The following is a 20,305-nucleotide window of genomic DNA, read 5'->3' as shown; positions in this document are numbered from 1 at the left end:
AAATACATTTCTCTTGCACAAGGATTGTAATTCTTCTTGAATCGCAATTCTCCATTTTGGCCAATCATCTCGGTGTCGACACTCTTCCACGCTTTGTGATTCAGGATCGGAGTTCATAATAATATCAGATACCACGAAAAAAGCATATACATCATCAACCTCAATACTCCCACGATCCAGTAATTTCGCATTATGGACATAATTCATTGAGATCTCATAATTTTCAGGTACCTTTGCTTATGTGGAAGCATTTGCCACTTTTGGGGCATGTGCCACTTCTGGGGCAACATTCTCTTCTGGAGGCAATCCCACGTCTGGGAGTTTTGTTACAGCGACTTCAGGGGCTTGAACCTATTCAGGAGGAAATACCACTTCTGGGGTATTTTCTGAAACTTTTGCCACTTCTAGGGCAATTCCAATCAATTTTCGTTTTCGTAGTAAAATATCTTTTGCACCAATAGGTCTACCACGCTTCTGGCGTCGCTTTAAATTACCAATCAATTCTTCAGGAATTGATTTCTTAGTAGGGATTTTAACTCATGTCGGAGCATTAACAGCAGGTATATGTGACCTTATAATATGTCAAGAGTCACTAAAGGCATCCGGCATTTGATTAGCAATATTTTGCATATGAATAATTCTTTGAACTTCAGATTCACATTGATTAGTACGTGAATCAATAGAATTTAATCCTGATGCATTCCATGATATTTCAAAATTTAATTTATGCAAATCATTATCTCCCCCTAATTTAGGGAACATGGATTCATCAAAATGACAATCAGCATAGCGAGTAGTAAAAACATCACCAGTTAATGGTTCCAAATATCTTATAATAGATGGAGAATCAAAACCAATATATATACCAATTCTTCTTTGAGGTCTCATTTTATTTCTTTGTGGTGGTGATATAGGAACATACACAGCACAACCAAATACTTTTAAATGAGATATATTAGGTATTTGACCAATAACTAATTCTTGAGGGGATTGTTTCTGGTAAGCAGAAGGCCTTATTCTAATTATATTTGCAGCATGAAGTATTGCATGACCCCAAACAGATATAGGTAACTTTGCCCTTAGGAGTAAGGGACAGGCAATAAGTTGAAGTCTTTTAATTAAGAATTCTACTAAACCATTTTGTGTATGCACGTGAGCCGCCGGGTGTTCGACTGAGATTCCTACTGATATACAATATTTATTAAAAGTTGTAGATGTAAATTCAGCAGTATTATCTAGTCGGATTGATTTAATGGGATGGTCAGGAAATTGAGCTCAAAGTTTAATTATTTGGGCAAGTAATTTGGCAAAGGTTGTATTTCGGGTTGTAAGTAGACATACATGAGACCATCGAGTTGACGCATCAATTAAAACCATAAAGTACCTAAATGGGCCAGAAGATGGATGAATAGGACCACAAATGTCACCTTGAATTCTTTCTAAGAATTTCGGGGACTCGGTTTGAAGCTTAACTGGGGATGGTCGGACAATCAGTTTTCCTAAGGAACATGCTGAACAATGAAGTTCATCTTGGGATATTATCTTTTGAGTTTTAAGAGGATGTCCCACAGAATTTTCAACAATACGACGCATCATAGATACTCCTGGATGACCGGGTCTTTCGTGCCAAAGGGAAAGTAGTTTTGGGTCTATGACTTTGGGGATGTTGACACTATGAGATTCAAGAACTCGTATACTCGTAACATATAATCCTGAAGAAACCGAGTGGAATTTTTCTAGGACTCTTTTATTATCAATGGTTTTTGAGGTGATGAGAAGGTATTCTTTTTCATTCTCATTAGTAGTTTCAAGATGAAACCCGTTAAGATGGATATCTTTAAAACTCAGTAGGTTTCTAGTTGACTTGCTACAGTTTAGAGCCTCTTGTATGTGTATGTGTGTCTTATTTGGTAGAAGAAAACTAGCTTTCCCAAAACCTTCTATTATATTTGATGTACCCGATACCGTCCAGACATGTGAGTTGGTTTTAGTCAACTGTGAGAAGTATTTCTAACACTGTAAAATAGTGTGTGTGGTTGCACAGTCAACAATACATATATATTCCATCTCTATACATATATAAACGAAAAACATCTTTATTGAAAACACACCGAGGACATAGAACAACAACATTAAACAAGTACATAAAATGAGTACATAAGTAAAATACAAAGAAAATAAGTAAAGCAAGATAATACATATGAAGTCTAGTCGTCTAAACCATAATAAAGATTAGTACCAGTGTCTATTTCATTTGAGGCCTTATTGACTGGTTCATTAACTAGATTATAATTAGCGAAGTTGGTTTATACTCTTTTTCCATTATTCCTTTTGGATGACTCGTAGAGATCAACAAGATGTTTGGGTGTGCGACAAGTACGTTGCCAGTGCCCCTCAGATCCGTACCTATGACAGATGCCTCGGTTCTCTCTTTCTTGGGGTGCCTTTCTTTTATTTGGCACTTCACGTTGCCATTTCTGGTGGCCAGAGTTGTAACCATCACGTTGCCACTTCAGGTGGCCAGAATGATATTGATTGTGAAACTGACTACGAAAATTTCCACGTCCACGGTTTCGTCCATAACCCCGTCCTCCTCTATGCCCTTTCCCACGTTCATTCTTCATAAATGATGTGTTATGTACTTCAGGTAACTGGGCAGAGTCTGTGGGACGTATCTGATGATTTTTCAGTAGCAACTCATTATTCTTTTCAGCCACAAGAAGGAGAGATATCAGTTCGCCATATTTCTGAAAATTATGCTCCCTATATTGTTGAGCCAGAATCATAGTGTTGGGGTGAAAGGTTGAGAGGGTCTTTTCAATCATTTCAGCATCAGTAATATTTTCACCACAAAAAATTAATTTTGAGCTTATCTTGAAAAGAGCAGAATTATATTCAGCTACAGATTTGAAATCTTGTAACCTCAAATTGATCCAGTCATATCGAGCAGATTGCAAGTGAACAAGTTTCTGTTGATCAAATCTATCCTTGAGATTATTCCAAAGGGTGAGTGGATTTTTGATAGTGAGGTATTCAGATTTTAGATATTCGTGGATCTGATGCCTAAGAAAGATAATCGCTTTTGCATTTTGTTCAACATTTGGGATTTTTTCCGGGTCAATAGTATCTTTTAGGCCATTAGCACTAAGGTGTAATTCCGCATCAAGGACCCATGACAAATAATTATTCCCCGAAACATCCAAGGCAACAAACTCCAATTTTGCAAGATTCGCCATTCTGAATAAATTTTAAATAAGATATAATATGTCACATAATATTTAAATAGGCAAGTTGAAATAATAACTTTATACAAAAGTTACGATGGCATAGCCGGCCAGAAAACTTTTGATTATTACTTGACGGCAGCGCCATCTTTATAGATTTCAATCAGTAACATAAATATGTAATAATATTTAGAAGAAAATGAGGAAAAGAAAACGTACCTCTTTTATGAAATAGTTTTTGTTGATAGGGACTCGTGGGTCAGAATAAGTCTTAGCTCTTTCGAGAATAAAGCTTCAGCTGGCAGAGACTCGTGCTGATAACGTGTTATAAACCTTTGTTATAAACCTTGACTGAAAATATTAGTTATGTTTAATGTAGAGGAAGTATAGGAGAATAAAAGATGGAGAGAACGTTGTTTTCATTTTATTAGTTAAATGAGCTATTTATAGTAGTTGGTTTACATTTTATTAGCTAAATGAACTATTTATAGTAGTTGGTTTACAAGGCTTACTAAGTAAGCTATTCAAGTCTTCTTCATTAAGTATTACAAAACTTCCTCAATAAGCTTTACAAGTCTTCCTCGATAAGCTTTACAAGTCTTCCTCGGTAAGATTTGAGAGACTTCCTCGATACGCTTTGACAATCACTTTATTTTTATTCAAATATTTTAACAAATTCATCTTTCTATGAATTATACATGTTTTGTGAAGAAACCCGTCTTAGTTTAGAATACTCATTGAGTCTGAATGTGTTAGATATATTTGATAATGTCATGTCTAATATGATTTATGTTTAGTTTTCAGATCTTACTTAAACAGGACAAATCAGTACTTAACTGGAAATCAGCACTTATACTGAAGTCAGAACTTAAGTTGTCAGAACTTAAGTTATCAGGAGATATTAATCAGGAGATATTAATCAGGAGATAATATCAGTACTTGAGGAGACTTTCAGATAAGGAAGGCGACTGATTGAAAAGAAAGAAGATCAAGACAAACACAAGAAGAGATATGCATGAAGAAGGAATTCTATGAAGAATAGAATACTTGGAAGAAAAGATAACTAGTTGATATATTTTAGGAAGCAGAATTATATTCCATATCAATTAGAGATTATCTTGTAACTGTGTAGTATATAAACACAGACATAGGGTTTACACTAGATGTGTTATCCTAATCGAAGTTATTATTTATTGTAACCCTAGCAGCTCTCGTGATATTTTGTTCATCACTGAGAGAGGACAGTTCCATATTGTAACAGAGTTTAATAAATTTTGTTTTCTATTACTTGTGTTCTTTAATTCGATTTGATTGTGATAAACACTGTATTCAACCCCCTTCTACAGTGTGTGTGACCTAACAAGTGGTATCAGAGCAGATCTGTTAACACACAAACAGTTTAAGATCCAAAAACAATCATGTCTAAAGAAGAACAAACTCCAATCAAGCCCACCAAAACTGAAGAACCTCCAAAGACTCAAATCCATAGTCGATATGAGACTATTCGAGTTCCCATACTGAAACCATCTGAATATCCCATATGGAAGCTGAGGATGTCTATGTTTCTGGAAGCCACTGATCCAGAATACCTTGACAGAATCAATGAAGGACCACACAAGCCAACCAAACTCTCTGTGGTAGTTGCAGGTGAACCAGCAAAGTCTGTACCAAAGGAGAAGAGTGATTACACTGCTGAAGATATCTCATCAATTGCTAAGGATGCTAAGGTACGACACTTGCTGCATAGTGCCATTGATAATGTAATGTCAAATAGGATAATTAACTGCAAGACTGCAAAGTAGATATGGGAGGCCTTGGAGATAAGATGCCAGGGAACTGATTCAATTAAGAAAAACAGGAAGACAATACTCACTCAAGAGTATGAACACTTTGACTCAAAGTCTGATGAGTCATTAACTGGTTTATATGACAGATTTGTCAAACTCTTGAATGATTTGTCACTAGTTAATAAGGAATATGATCTTAAAGATTCAAATCTTAAATTCCTGTTAGCTCTTCCTAAAAGTTGGGATTTGAAGGCCACAGCTATAAGAGACAACTATAATCTTGAAGAAACAACTCTTGATGAAATCTATGGGATGCTTAAGACTCATGAACTTGAGATGGAACAAAGAAGCAAGAGGAAAGGAGGAAAGTCAAGGACAGTTGCTCTTAAGGCTGAGGAGGAATCCCCCAAAGCAGCTACCTCAAGGAAAGGCAAGGGAAAAGCTCGCATCACAAAGTCTGATACTGAGTCATCAAGTTCTGATAGTGATGATGACTCAGAAACTGAAAGCTTACCTGAGATGGATGCTGATGAAGAGATGATGAAGCTGTGTGCTCTTATGGTGAAAGGAATCACAAGGATTGCATAAAGAAAATTCAGGAAGGGAAAGAAATTTTCCAGGAAAGGTGCAAGTTCTGATAAGAAGAGTTTCAGAAAATCTGAAGGCAAAGGAGGAAAGTCTGACAAAGGAGATTACTCAAATGTCAAATGCTATAATTGTGGTGAGAAAGGCCACATATCTCCTAATTTCAAGAAAGTGAAGAGTGACAAAGGCAAGGCTCTTGTCACAAAGAAGAAAAGCTGGACATACACTTCAGATTCTGAAAGTGATGAGAACTATGCCTTGATGGCAAATGCTAATAGCAATTCTGATGCTGCTGAGTTAAAGGTACCTCAAACTACTTATGCCTTTCATACTGATGATATTAATGAGTTGAGAAGATATCTTAAAACCATGTTCATTAGTTATAGAGATCAAACTTTAACATGTGAAAGATTAACTTCTGAAAATCTTGCTTATAAAAAGAGGAATGATTATTTAGAAATAGAGTTAGTCATGTTCCATCAAACTCAGAAAGTTAGAGATGATGCTTTCTATGTTAGGGATGAAGTACTTAAAATGAATGAATCTCTAAAAACTGAGTTAGAAAAGGAATGAGAGATTATCAGGACTTGGACTAACTCTGGCAGAACAACTCAAAATTTATTAAGTAGTAGAAACTGGAAAGAAGGATTAGGTTATGGAGATGATAAGAATGATAAGGGAACTGTAGAGATTGAGCCTATAGTTGTTAAACAAAAGCCAAAGGTAAATCCTGTTAAGTTTATAACTGTAATGTCTGATAATGATAAATCAGAAGTTAAAGAGAAATTAACTTCTGACAAACCAAAACAGGGTAAGCCAACTGAAGTAAACATAGGCTTAATGACAAAGAAGCAGCTTAAGCATAAGCTGAAAGATGTTAAGAATGTAAACAAGGTAAAGTCACCTAGGAAAAATATGAATGGAAAGGAAGGTGTAAATAAAAGTAACAATTATAAGCCTGTTCCTAATGCTCCTAGAAAAACATTTCATAAATGTGGAAATTCTAACCATCTGGCTTCTTTTTGCAGGAAGAATAAGAACATAAACTCCTTACCTTCAAAGTCAGGAGTTAAGAGTCAGTCTGTTAGATATAGGCCACAAAAACCTTGTTTTTATTGTGGTAGTTTATGGCATTCCATTTATACTTGTAAGGAATATCATAGTTTGTATTATGATTATTATCAAATAAAACCTTCTTTAAAGAAAGTTAGCATTGTTCCTTCTAGTGTAAGTTCTGATGCAAAGTATGATATTATAAATGCTGATAAGAAAACTGTTAACATAAATTCTGATGCTAAATCCGCTGCAAATGTTAACCAACTTAATAAGGCCACAGGATCCAAGCAAGTCTGGGTCCTTAAAACTAATCACTAGTGGTCTTTGTGATTGCGGGGCAACAGGAAAAATGTCCTAGTTCTGGACAGTGGATGTTCAAGACATATGACTGGAAATAAAGCCCTGCTATCAGACTCTGTGGAGAAAGCTGGCCCAAGTATTTTTTATGGAGATGGCAAATGGGAAAAACACTGGGATATGGCATGTTAGGTCATACACACACTGTAGAGGGGGTGAATACAGTGTATAGTACACTTAAATCGAACTTTAAGAACTTAAGTAACAGAAAACAAACTTTATTGAAATAATAAACTCTGTTACAGTATGGAACTGTTACCTCTCAGTGATGAACAAATATCACGAGAGCTGCTAGGGTTACAATGAATAATATTTTCTAATAATGATAACACTTATAGTGTAAACCCTATGTCTATGTTTATATACTACACAGTTACAAGATAATCGCTAATTGATATGGAATATAATTCTGCTTCCTAAAATATATCAATCAGATATCTTTTCTTCCAAGTATTCCATTCTTCACGGAATTCCTTCTTCATGCATATCTCTTCTTATGTTTATCTCGATCTTCTTTCCTTTAATCAGCTATTGTCCTTATCTGATTATCCTTCAGCACTTAAGTTCTGATATCTATCTTCTGATGATTATCTCCTGATAATATAAGTACTGATATCCTTAAGTCCTGACTTCCAGTATAAGTACTGATCAACAGTTAAGTACTGATTTATCCTGTTCACATAAGATCTGAAAGCTAAACATAAAATATATTAGCCATGACATTATCAAATATATCTAACAATCTCCCCCAACTTGTAAATTAACAAAATATACAAGTTTAACAGATATTTGATGATGTCAAAACATTAAGTACAAATGCATGAGAAATAGACTAGATAACTACAACTTACAGTCCTTAAAGTTTTTACCAATTTCAACTTCTGATAACAACTTCAATCTGTATAAATATCAGAATTTAAGCAGTTGTAGATCTTCAACTTGGCTTCTTCATTTTCTGATCTCTCTGATGTCAGGAGTTGTTCTGAGATAGTTCTTCAACAAACATTTCTCAGCATATCTTAGTTCATCAATCATTCTCCTTTTAACACCTTTAAGCTCTGCAGTATCTTCACCAGTTTGAAAGATTGCAGCTCTGAGATTATTAATCTTTGCTTTTTCTCAACTCCTGATCTAGTCTTATGACATAAGCTTTGTCAGACTCAAGATTGAATTCAAGTCCCTTAATACCAAGATACGTTCTGATCTGTGCAGTATTAGGCTTCATATCAACAATATCACCATTGTGATCTCTGTACTTTGGAACATATATGCTGTCAGACTTAACAGAATAAAGCCTTTTCTGTCTCTGAATCTGTTCTTTTAAGTAGTTTGCAGCAGTCTCTGTTATTCTGTCATCCACTTGAAGTAAGAAAAGTACATGCTCCAATTCTTCAAAATACTTCAAAGGAATGACATTTTGTCTTATATGATAAACCCTACCATCTGTCATGAAATACAACATGATGTATTCTTTCAAGTAGGTATGGTAAACCATCTGTACAGATTCCAGTTGATTCAATCTCTCAGGAGTTGCTCCAATACCTGGTTCACTCAAGGAAGTTGGATCATTGGTAGTGTTGTGTACTCTTCTTTCATCAGCACTTCCTAATCCAGTTTTATCTCTAGCTTCCTTTCCAGTAACTACTCTTGCTTCAAAACCACTTGCAGTAGTCTTCAAAGATTGAGTCTGTTTTGCTTTAGTGAATCCTGGTAGGAGTGTCTTTGATCTATTTTTTGATATCAAGTTAACTTGAGCTCTGTCAGAGGTTACTTGCTTCTTCTGAATATCAGAACTTACAATTTCTTGACTCTGAACAACTTGAGCCATGTCAGAGGTTGTTTTAAGAACTTTTCTTGAAGTCAGAGCAAGATCATCTTTTCCATCAGTAATTTTTTCTTCCTCAGGAGGTACATAAGCCTTGATAGGTTCACCAACCTTTTCTTTACCCTTGGATCTTGGATCTATCTGTGGTTGTGATCTAGCCAATATTGCTTCAGTATGTGTCCTTTATTTGATCACAATGCCTTTAAGTTTTGGAAGTAACTTTTTACCAGAAGCTTCAGATTTAGATGTGACTTTCTCTGATTTAAGTCTGGCTTCTTCTTCCTTTAGACTTTCCAAGTCCATCCCTGGATTTTCTTGAAGAAATAACTGTCTTAACATTTCCTCATCAAGATCTAGAAGTTCATCAGAACTTATCCTTTTACCAGCAGCAGAACTTATTCTTTTCCCAGTATCAGAACTTGTTCTGTGACTAGCTTGTCTTGATGTAAACCTTCTACCTTGACTATGACCACTACCCATTCCAGAGTTTCCTTGGTCATCTTTTCCATCATCCTTTCCTTGCAGTGTCTTGTTGGTTTTGCATTTGGACTTAATTACCTTCTCCCCCTTTTTGGCATCAGCAGGTAATAAAAGAGAGATAAGTAGTTCCACTGAGGTCTGGATTTCAGTAAGTTGCGATTGCTGAGAAGCTTGATTTGTCAGAATTTGATCAATCTGAGCTTGTTGTTTTTCTTGAGTTTTCTCAATATAAGCAATCCTGTCAATGGTAGGTTGAAAGAACTTTTTCTTATCAATTTTCCAAACTTGTTCCTATTTGATAAAGTTCTCCTGAATCTTGTGTAGCTCTGCATGAGTATTGGAATGAAGACCTTGTAGATGTTTAGTACTCAATGCAGTGACTCTAAGCTGGGTTTTAAAATCATCAGAATTTAACATTTCATCAGCTTTAGTCAAGTGCTCAGCAAGATGTAAAGCATTTGGAACACATGAAACTGAGTTCCATTCCTTAGTCCACTCCTGACCTGCAGGAGTTTCACTCCAAGGCACTGGTGCATCCCTGATAACAAACTCCTTTACCAGTTCAGACTTAGGAAGAGTCGGTGGAGGAGTATGTCCTGAAGGACCTGCTTCATCAGCATCTACAGTTGTAGCAGCTTCACCAGTATCTCCAACATTTGCAGCATCAGAACTTAAAGAATCAGTATCTTCTGATAAGACAATCAGTGTGAGTAGCAATGGAGGCTTCAGCATCCTCTAATTGCTGATCTGATACTAAGTTCTGATCAACAGCCATATCCTGATGCTCACCTAAAATCTGATCATCAGCATCTTGATGCAGAGAAGGTGTTGTTGATAACTCTGGAGTTTGAACAGCATCAGTAACAGGTGTTGTGGAAGGATTATTTGCTGTTGGAGCTTCTAAGAAAAGTATTGTAGGCACAACCAGGTTCTGAATATCAATTTCAGCACTTGTGCCTGGATCAACAAGAGACACAGATGGTGAGTTAGCCTTGTCAGATACTGCTTCCTGAGATGGAGTGCATGGAGAAGAAGTGACTGGAGCAAATTCCTTGTCTTGTGAGATCAGAGATTCCTGATCCCCTTCCTTAGCTGCTTCCTCCTCATCATCTAAAACTGGCCTTTGTGCCCTCTGTTTCTTGTACTTCCTTGTTGATTTGGATTCCTTGGGAGTTTCAGGAACTATCATACGTCTAAGCCTCTTGAGAAGCCTAGAACCCCCAATTTCAGAATCCTTCTGAGAAGTTGCTTTCTCAACTTCAACCACCACAGGTTCTGAAGAAGGAATCTGTTCCTCAGAATCTGATTCAAAATTTAAACCGTTAGCACTGATTGAATTATTTTTCACTGCAACATTAATATTCTGAAAATAAATCATGTTAAAAATGACCGAGATAATTTCGATGAATAAGTGCTGACAGAGAATCAGAACTTAAATAAAAACAAAATTTAAATGGTCATCAGAATATCAATCAGGATTTATCAATACAAGATAAAATAACTCAGAGACAAAATCTTGAAGTAAAAACAATTTTCATTAATATATCAAGTCAATACATTTATGAAATAGAAATTACATCAATACGTATACAAGATTTTCCCTAAGCTTCTAATCCTAACATCAACAGCTTTAGTCCTAGCTAAGAAGCCTGACAAAGCTGAGGATGAAGAAGAACAGGAAGAAGACAAGATTAAGTCATCTTCCTCTTCCTATCTTCGACGAACAAGATGGCGAGTCGTATGATTCGCTCTTGCTGACGGATAGCTTCCCGCCTTTCCTCCTCCAATCGCTCCAGATGGCGATGGTAATCCATATAGAAGAATAGAAGATGAGTTAGCACCTCCTGTGGGACAGAATCCCAGATCTCCTCAGGAATGGCTGTTACATGCCACTCCTGCTGCCACTCGGCACAACTTAGCTCCATAGTGAAGGTTTGGTTGTTCAAAAACATATTGTAGCGAACCATTATGTTTTTGATAGAAGAAGGAGGATAAGTGTGTGAGAAGAATGTGATGGAAAGACTGATGTGAAGTGGTTGCTTATATAGGCAAGAGAATGCCAAGAGACGCAAAGATATTTAATGCTGACAGGTAGAATTAATTCTACCTCGTCTCCCTAGAGTTTGAAAAAGAATAACAGTCATTGGAAAGGGGAATCATGGTCTAGACCGCACAAGACACAAGAAACAGTGGACTGTTCAAGTACAAATACCATTAATCCTTAGCATAGTGATTATTAATCTTCCACTTCAACATATTCGAGTTCGAACTGAGACTGTTATCAAATTTTATTCACAGATAAGCCAAGTAAAGGATTAGACTGAGAAATCAGAACTTAGACCTATACCAGAACTTAACAGTCATCAGAACATAATTTCTTAACTCGAAAAAGGAATGCCCATCTTAGTAAATACTCATACAAGTTCTGAGTTATGGACGTCAGAACTTAATCATCAGGACGTGTAACGTAGAACTTGTCCTCAGAATTTGTGCAATAATGACACAATGACTGTTTATCTAAAATAAAATAGACCACCACAGAAATTTTCATCATTCAGATGGAGTGATTAGTGTGTGCATTAAGCTAAAAACAGACAAAGAGTAAAGTCTGATTTACTTCAGTACATCTTAGAAATAAGGCATAACTAAAATTTTGCTAAAGATCTGTCATTGTCCTGAAACCTACTGATGAATGAGTTCATGCTAGAGTCCATCTCAACTGTTTTGTGCTAATTTTATGCATCTTTTGCAATTCTGTTTTACAGTGGCTTCTCAGTGTAAGTGAGTCACGACTGTTTATCAGAATTTATGCTATTTTCAGAGTATTTCTCCAATAATCATAGAGTGTGAAAAGTCACCAAGAAAATATTTTGCTTTTCTGATGCATATTTACTTAATACCAGCAATGCACTTGGGTCGTCCCTTCCACATTGTTACTCTAGATCTTAAAGGAGTACCTGATTTTAATCTTTGATCTTTTTGCTTTTTCTTTTGATAAGAGAGGTTTATCAGCACTTAGTACATTCAGCAGTTTTACTAGTATCAGAACTTAACAGATGAGTAGCATTATTCTAATTTGTGACTTAGTAATAAGATATACAAAGTAAACTTAACTAAGCTCAGTTATCAGAATTTGCTAGTGTCATAAGATTTCCACTGAAATAATTACTTCTTCCATGGAATCATTTGTTTATTGAAGACTACTAGGTCAGTATCTAGCACAGTTATCCTCATAGGAATGAATAGGTACTAGAACAAACATATCACTTATCATAGTTTAGAAACATATATCAGACAACAGTCAGTACTTAAAGACATTTATCAATTAAGCACAGAATATACAATGAGATTAATTTTGTAAATACTGAGCATAAAGTCTAATTACATAGAACAAGTCTAAGCAGATTTAGAGAAAGAACCTGAAACCATTCCAAGTTCATTTACCAATCTTGTAAAAGTAGCTTCACATAATGATTTTGTGAAGATATCTGCCAATTGTTGATCTGTGGGAACAAAATGCAATTCCACTGTACCTTCATCCACATGTTCCTTGATGAAGTGGTACCTGATGCTGATGTGCTTTGTCATTGAGTGTTAACTGGATTACCTGTCATAGCAATAGCACTTTGATTATCACAGTAAATAGGGATTTTGAAATATGTTAACCCATAATCCAGTAACTGATTCTTCATCCAAAGAATCTGTGCACAATAGCTTCCTGCAGCAATATACTCTGCTTCTGCAGTTGATGTGGAAATTGACTTTTGTTTCTTGTTGTACCAAGAAACCAATCTGCCTCCAAGAAATTGGCAGCTTCCACTTGTGCTTTTCCTGTCAATTTTACAACCTGCAAAATCTGCATATGAGTAACCTATTAGTTTAAAATCTGATTCTCTAGGATACCATAATCCCAGAGCAGCTGTTCCTTTAAGATACTTAAAGATTCTTTTTACAGCTGTTAAGTGAGGTTCTCTTGGATCTGCTTGAAATCTTGCACGAAGACAGGTAGCATACATGATATCAGGGTCTACTAGCAGTTAGATAGAGTAGAGAGCCAATCATACCTCTGTAGTCAGTAATATCTACTGATTTACCTGGTATCCTTATCCAGTTTTGTTGCAGTGGCCATTGGAGTGGATGCACTTGAAACAATCTTGCATTCCAAATTTCTTTAGCAAGTTTCTGGTGTACTTGGTTTGACAAATAAAAGTGCCTTCCTCATTCTGCTTGACTTGAAGGCCCATAAAATAGCTAAGTTCCCCCATCATACTCATCTGATATCTTGACTGCATTAGTTTGGCAAACTTCTTGCAAAGTTTGTCATTTGTAGATACAAAAATGATATCATCAACATAAATCTGGACCAGAAGTAAGTCCTTTCCATGGTTGAGGTAGAACAGTGTTTTGTCTATTATCCCTCTGTTGAATCCACTTTCCAGAAGAAACTGAGCTAAAGTCTCATACCATGCTCTAGGAGCTTGCTTAAGTCCATAAAGTGCTTTATCAAGCCTGTAGACATAATCTGGATGTTTGGTATCTACAAAACCTGGAGGTTGTTCAACATATACCTCTTCCTCCAATTCTCCATTGAGAAAAGCCCTTTTCACATCCATTTGAAAGACAGTAAACTTTTTGTGAGTAGCATAAGCCAAAAATATCCTTATGGCTTATAACCTAGCAACTGGTGCAAATGTTTTATCATAATCAATTCCCTCCTGTTGAGAATATCCTTTTGCAACCAGCCTTGCCTTATTCCTTGTAATTATGCCATTACTGTCAGTTTTGTTTCTGAATACCCACTTTGTACCAACAACAGATCTATTCTTTGGTCTTGGCACTAGGGTCCAGACTTTGTTTCTTTCAAATTCATTCAACTCTTCCTGCATTGCTTGCACCCAATCAGCATCTTGAAGAGCTTCTTCCACTTTCTTTGGCTCAGTCCGAGAGAGAAAAGAATTGTAGAGACACTCATTTAAAGTACCTGTTCTAGTTCTGACACCTGCATTAGGATTTCCAATTATCAAATCAGGTGTATGTGATTTTGTCCACTTCCTTGCAGATGGAAGGTTTTCTCTAAAACTGGATGCTCCCCCATGATCCATGCTATCTTCATTTTCATTTTTTGATGCTCCCCCTGAAACTATGCTCTCTGAGTTGGATTCTTCAGTATTTAGATTTTCAGCACTATCAGAACTTGGCTTATCAGAACTTGACGAATCAGAACTTGAAGAGCCAGATGCATGTTCTGATGTTTCTTGAGATGTGGTAGAATCTTGAGTATGCTCCCCCTGCATAGGTGCATCTTCTTTTAACATAGTCACCACAGTTTCAATAACATCAGAGTTTAATCCATCAGAGTTTGCAGTATCAGGACTTAGACTGTCAGGATTTTCAGTATCAGAATATGAGTCTTCATTTTCAAATCTTAGCTGATCATGGTCAATGAAATCTTTAAGACCAGTGATTTTCTTGTCATCAAAAGAGACATTGATAGATTCCATGACCACTTTTGTTCTCAAATTATAGACTCTGAAGGCTTTTGTGGAAAGTGGATATCCAACAAAGATTCCTTCATCAGCTTTTAGATCAAACTTTGATAGCTGTTCAGGATGAGTCTTGAGAACAAAACACTTGCATCCAAATATATGAAAATATTTCAGATTTGGCTTCTTTTTCTTCACCATCTCATATGGTGTTTTTCCATGCTTGTTAATGAGTGTTGCATTTTGAGTATAACAAGCAGTCTGCACAGCTTCAGCCCAGAAATAGGTTGGAAGCTTTGCTTCTTCAAGCATTGTACGTGCAGCTTCAATGAGAGTTCTATTCTTCCGTTCAACAACTCCATTTTGCTGTGGAGTTCCAGGAGCAGAAAATTCCTGCTTTATTCCATGGCTTTTGCAGAACTCTTCCATTATCAAATTCTTGAACTCAGTGCCATTATCACTCCTTAAAATTTTCACAGAATCTTTGACCATTTTATCCAGCTGTTTGACATGATCAATCAAGATAGATGCAGTTTCACTTTTTGTGTGCAAGAAATACACCCATGTGTATCTGGTGAACTCATCCACTATGACCAACACATACTTCTTCTTTGCAATAGACATGACATTTACTGGACCAAATAGATCAACATATATAAGATGATAAGGCTCAAGAATTGATGAATCAGTCTTGCTCTTGAATAAAGATTTTCTTTGTTTGGCTTTCTGACATGAATCACAAAGACCATCAGGAGCAAATACTGTGTTTGGCAATCCTCTCACAAGATCTTTCTTGACCAGTTCATTTATATTGTTGAAATTTAAATGAGAGAGTTTCTTATGCCAATTCCAGCTTTCTTCAATTGATGCTCTACTTAACAGACATATTGCAGAACCATCAGTACTTGTTGAAAGCTTAGCTTCATAAATGTTACCACGTCTGTATCCTTTCAGAACAACTTTCCCTTTAGATTTACTCACAATTTCACAGTGTTCTTCAAAGAAGTCAACATGATAACCTCTGTCACAGATTTGACTTATACTCAGTAGGTTGTGTTTAAGTCCTGAGACCAGAGCTACTTGTTTAATTATGACATTTCCAAGATTGATATTGCCATATCCCAATGTTTTTCCAATGTTTCCATCTCCATAAGAAACACTTGGGCCAGCTTTCTCCACAAAGTCTGATAGCAGGGCCTTATTTCCAGTCATATGTCCTGAACATCCACTGTCCAGAACTAGAATATTTTTCCTGTTGCCCTGCAATCACAAAGACCACTAATTATTAGTTTTAAGGACCCAGACTTGCTTGGATCCTTTGGCCTTATTAAGTTTGTTAACATTTGCAGCGGATTTAGCATCAGAGTTTATGTTAACATTTTTCTTATCAGAACTTAAACTATCACACTTTGAATCAGAATTTACACTAGAAGGAACAATGGAAACTTTCTTCAAAGAAGGTTTTATTTGATAATAATCATAGTACAAACTATGATATTCCTTACAAGTATAAATGGAATGCCATAAACTACCACAATGAAAACAAGGATTTTGTGGTTTGTATCTAACAGACTGACTCTTAACTCCTGATTTTGAAGGTAGGGAGTTAATATTCTTATTCTTCCTGCAAAAAGAAGCCAGATGGTTAGAACTTCCACAGTTATGACATGTTTTCCTAGGAGCATCAGGAACAGGTTTATAATCATTGCTTTTATTCACACCTTCCTTTCCATTCCTATTTTTCCTAGGTGATTTTACCTTGTTTGCATTCTTGACATCTTTCAGCTTATGCTTAAGCTGCTTCTTTGTCATTAAGCCTATGTTCACTTCAGCTGTCTTTTCCTGTTTTAGTTTGTCAGAAGTTAATTCCTCTTTAACTTCTGATTTCTCATTTTCAGACTTTACAGTTACAAACTTAACAGGTTTAAACTTTGGCTTTTGCTTAACAACAGGCTTAATTTCTTCAGTTCCTTTATCATTCTTATCTTCTCCATAACCTAAGCCCTCTTTCCAGTTTCCACTACTTAGCAAATTTTGAGTTGTTTTGCCAGAGTTAGTCCAAGTCCTGATAATCTCTCTTTCCTTTTCTAACTCAGTTTTTAGAGATTCATTTAATTTTAGCACTTCATTCCTAACATAAAAAGCATCATCTCTATCCTTCTGAATTTGATGGAACATGACTAACTCTTTTTCTAAGAAATCATTCCTTTTCTTAAATGCAAGATTTTCAGAAGTTAATCTTTCACATGTTACAGTTTGATCTCTATGGCTAACAAACATGGTTTTAAGATATCTTCTCAACTCATTAATATCATTAGTATAAAAAGCATAAGTAGTCTGAGGTACCTTTGTTTCAGCAGCTTCAGAACTGCTCTCAGCACTTTCTTTATCAGCATTTGCCATCAATGCATAGTTCTCCTCACTTTCAGAATCTGAGGTGTCTGTCCAGCTTTTCTGCTTTGTGACAAGAGCCTTGCCTTTGTCACCCTTTACCTTCTTGCAGTCAGGAGATATGTGGCCTTTCTCACCACAGTTATAGCATTTAACATTGGTGTAATCTCCTCTGTCAGACTTTCCTCCTCTGCCTTCAGATCTTCTGAAATTCTTCTTATCAGAACTTATGCTTTTCCTGGAAAACTTCTTTCCCTTCCTGAACTTCCTGTATGCAATCTTTGTGATTCCTTTCACCATAAGAGCACACAGCTTCATCATCTCCTCATCAGCATCAGTCTCAGGCAAGCTTTCAGAATATAAGTCATCATCACTCTCAGAACTTGATGACTCAGTATCAGACTTTATGAAAAGAGCTTTACCCTTGTCTTTCTTTGAGGAAATTGCTTTGGGGAATTCTTCTTCAGCCTTAAGAGCAACTGTCCTTGACTTTCCTCCTTTCCTCTTGCTTCTTTGTTCCATCTCCAGCTCATGAGTCTTGAGCATTCCATAGATTTCGTCAAGAGTTGTTTCATCAAGATTGTAGTTGTCTCTTATTGTCGTTGCCTTCAAATCCCAGCATTCAGGAAGAGCTAACAGGAACTTAAGGTTTGAATCTTCAAGATCATACTCTTTATCAACCAATGACAAATCATTCAAAAGTTTGACAAATCTATCATATAAATCATTCAATGACTCATTAGTCTTTGAGTCAAAGTGTTCATACTCTTGAGTGAGTATTGTCTTCCTGTTCTTCTTAATTGTGTCAGTTCCCTGACACCTTGTTTCCAGAGCATCCCATATCTCCTTAGCAGTCTTGCAGTTGATTACCCTGTTTGACATTACATTATCAATGGCACTATGCAGTAAGTGTCGTACCTTAGCATCCTTAGCAATTGATGCTATGTCCTCAGCAGTATAATCACTCTTCTCCTTTGGTACGATCTTTGCTGCTTCACCTGCAACTACAACAGCGAGTTTGGTTGGTTTGTGAGGACCTTCCTTGATTCTATCAAGGTATTCTGGATCTGTTGCTTCCAGGAACATGGTCATCCTTACCTTCCATATGGGATATTCAGATGGTCTCAGTATGGGGACTCTGATGGTCTCATACCGACTCTGAATTTGTGTCTTTGGTGGTTCCTCAGTTGTGGTAGGCTTAGTTGGAGTTTCTGTGTCCGACATGATTGTGTTTGGATCTTTAACTGTATGTATGTTAACAGATAGGCTCTGATACCAATTGTTAGGTCACACACACACTGTAGAGGGGGTGAATACAGTGTATAGTAGACTCAAATCGAACTTTAAGAACTTAAGTAACAGAAAACAAACTTTATTGAAACAATAAACTCTGTTACAGTATCGAACTGTTACCTCTCAGTGATGAACAAATATCATGAGAGCTGCAAGGGTTACAATGAATAATCTTTTCTAATAATGATAACACTTATAGTGTAAACCCTATGTCTGTGTTTATATACTACACAGTTACAAGATAATTGCTAATTGATATGGAATATAATTCTGCTTCCTAAAATATATCAATCAGATATCTTTTCTTCCAAGTATTCCATTCTTCACGGAATTCCTTCTTCATGCATATCTCTTCTTATGTTTATCTCGATCTTCTTTCCTTTAATCAGCTACTGTCCTTATCTGATTGTCCTTCAGCACTTAAGTTCTGATATCTATCTTCTGATGATTATCTCCTGATAATATAAGTACTGATATCCTTAAGTCCTGACTTCCAGTATAAGTACTGATCAACAGTTAGTACTGATTTATCCTGTTCACGTAAGATTCTGAAAGCTAAACATAAAACATATTAGCCATGACATTATCAAATATATCTAACACCGTCCATGGTAAGACTTCTTACTTTGTTGGTGGTTTTGGTCTTTCTTTATTCATAGTAACTTTAATTTTCTAGCTGAATCTCTTTTGGTCTTCTCCATATTGACTATTTATGCTAAGAACTATACTTCATACAACTTCTTTCTCTTCCAACTTCCCAGTTATCATTAAAAGCGTTGCTTGGTCCTCCGTTGACTTTAAGTAACTTAAATACAACTTATTCGGATTTTCCTTCAAGATTCAGTCCATCAAGTTCAAATATTACTGGTATATTGGTTAATCCAAATGACAATACGAACACAGTACTTAGTTCTGAAAATTATCTTTGATATATCCATAAGTTTAATCTTCAACTAGTGAAATACCAAGTCTTAAATAAATCTTATAAAAGTATTTTGCTTCTTGCATTTGATCGAACAAATCAGTGGGTCGAGGTAATAGATACTTACTCTTGATAGTAAACTTGTTAAGCTTTCGCTAGTCGATGCATAATCTCATACTTCCATTTTCTTATTAACAATTAGTACTAGTGCACCTTATAGGATATGCTGGGTCTAATCGCTTCTTCTTCAAATATCTCTTGCATTTACTTTGCTAACTTCCTCATTTTAACTGGTGCCATTTTGGGTAAGGCTGTAGTCACTGGCTTCGTCTCAGGCGTTAAGTCAATCGCGAGCTTCCTTTCTCTATCGGGAAGATATGTTGATAACTCATCTAAAACATATCTTGAAACTCCTTAATTGCTATTAAATCTTCAAATTTTGTTTGCTTTTAACTTTTATGTATCCCGTAATCACCATAATGCTCATATATTGATCATCATAATCATCATTAACAAATTCTTTACCTTCTTTCATCTTCTAAACCTCCTCACCTTCTCATTTGGCATCCTCAGAATTATCTTTTCGTCACGACGGTCTGTCTGGACAGAACACTTTAATAGTCAATCCATTCTTTAGAACAATATCAAATCTTCTTATCTTCCAGGATATCGATTCTGCACAACTTATTTCCAGGAATCTCAATTTCACCATTGGTAATCACTTATTTAACAATTACACGTTCTTGACTTGCTAGTCCTTTAATCACAATCTTATCAATTCAACAGGGTAATTTATCTTATCAACCAAACTTTGAGAGATAAACAATTAAGTTTCTCTCACATCTTTTAATACTTTAACGCATAAGGTATTCACCATAATCATTCACGTCACTGCATACGTA

At 36.0% G+C, this 20,305-nt stretch overlaps 1 protein-coding gene across 1 annotated transcript; it reads right to left on the bottom strand.

Annotated features, from left to right (window-relative positions):
• Positions 1-2,306: 2,306 nt before the first annotated feature.
• Positions 2,307-3,236, bottom strand: LOC141661073 (uncharacterized). The gene has a single exon (XM_074468055.1). It carries the CDS (start codon positions 3,234-3,236, stop codon positions 2,307-2,309), a length of 930 nt encoding a protein of 309 aa, XP_074324156.1.
• Positions 3,237-20,305: the final 17,069 nt, after the last annotated feature.

This window comes from Apium graveolens, chromosome 5 (assembly GCF_009905375.1).
Source record: "Apium graveolens cultivar Ventura chromosome 5, ASM990537v1, whole genome shotgun sequence".
Classification (NCBI taxonomy): Eukaryota; Viridiplantae; Streptophyta; class Magnoliopsida; order Apiales; family Apiaceae; genus Apium; species Apium graveolens.
This window is presented reverse-complemented; position numbering and strand designations above follow the sequence as displayed.

What these genes read in the sequence shown, in the direction of transcription:
- LOC141661073 (XM_074468055.1), bottom strand. Translation starts at nt 3,236, where the DNA reads ATGGCGAATCTTGCAAAATTGGAGTTTGTTGCCTTGGATGTTTCGGGG.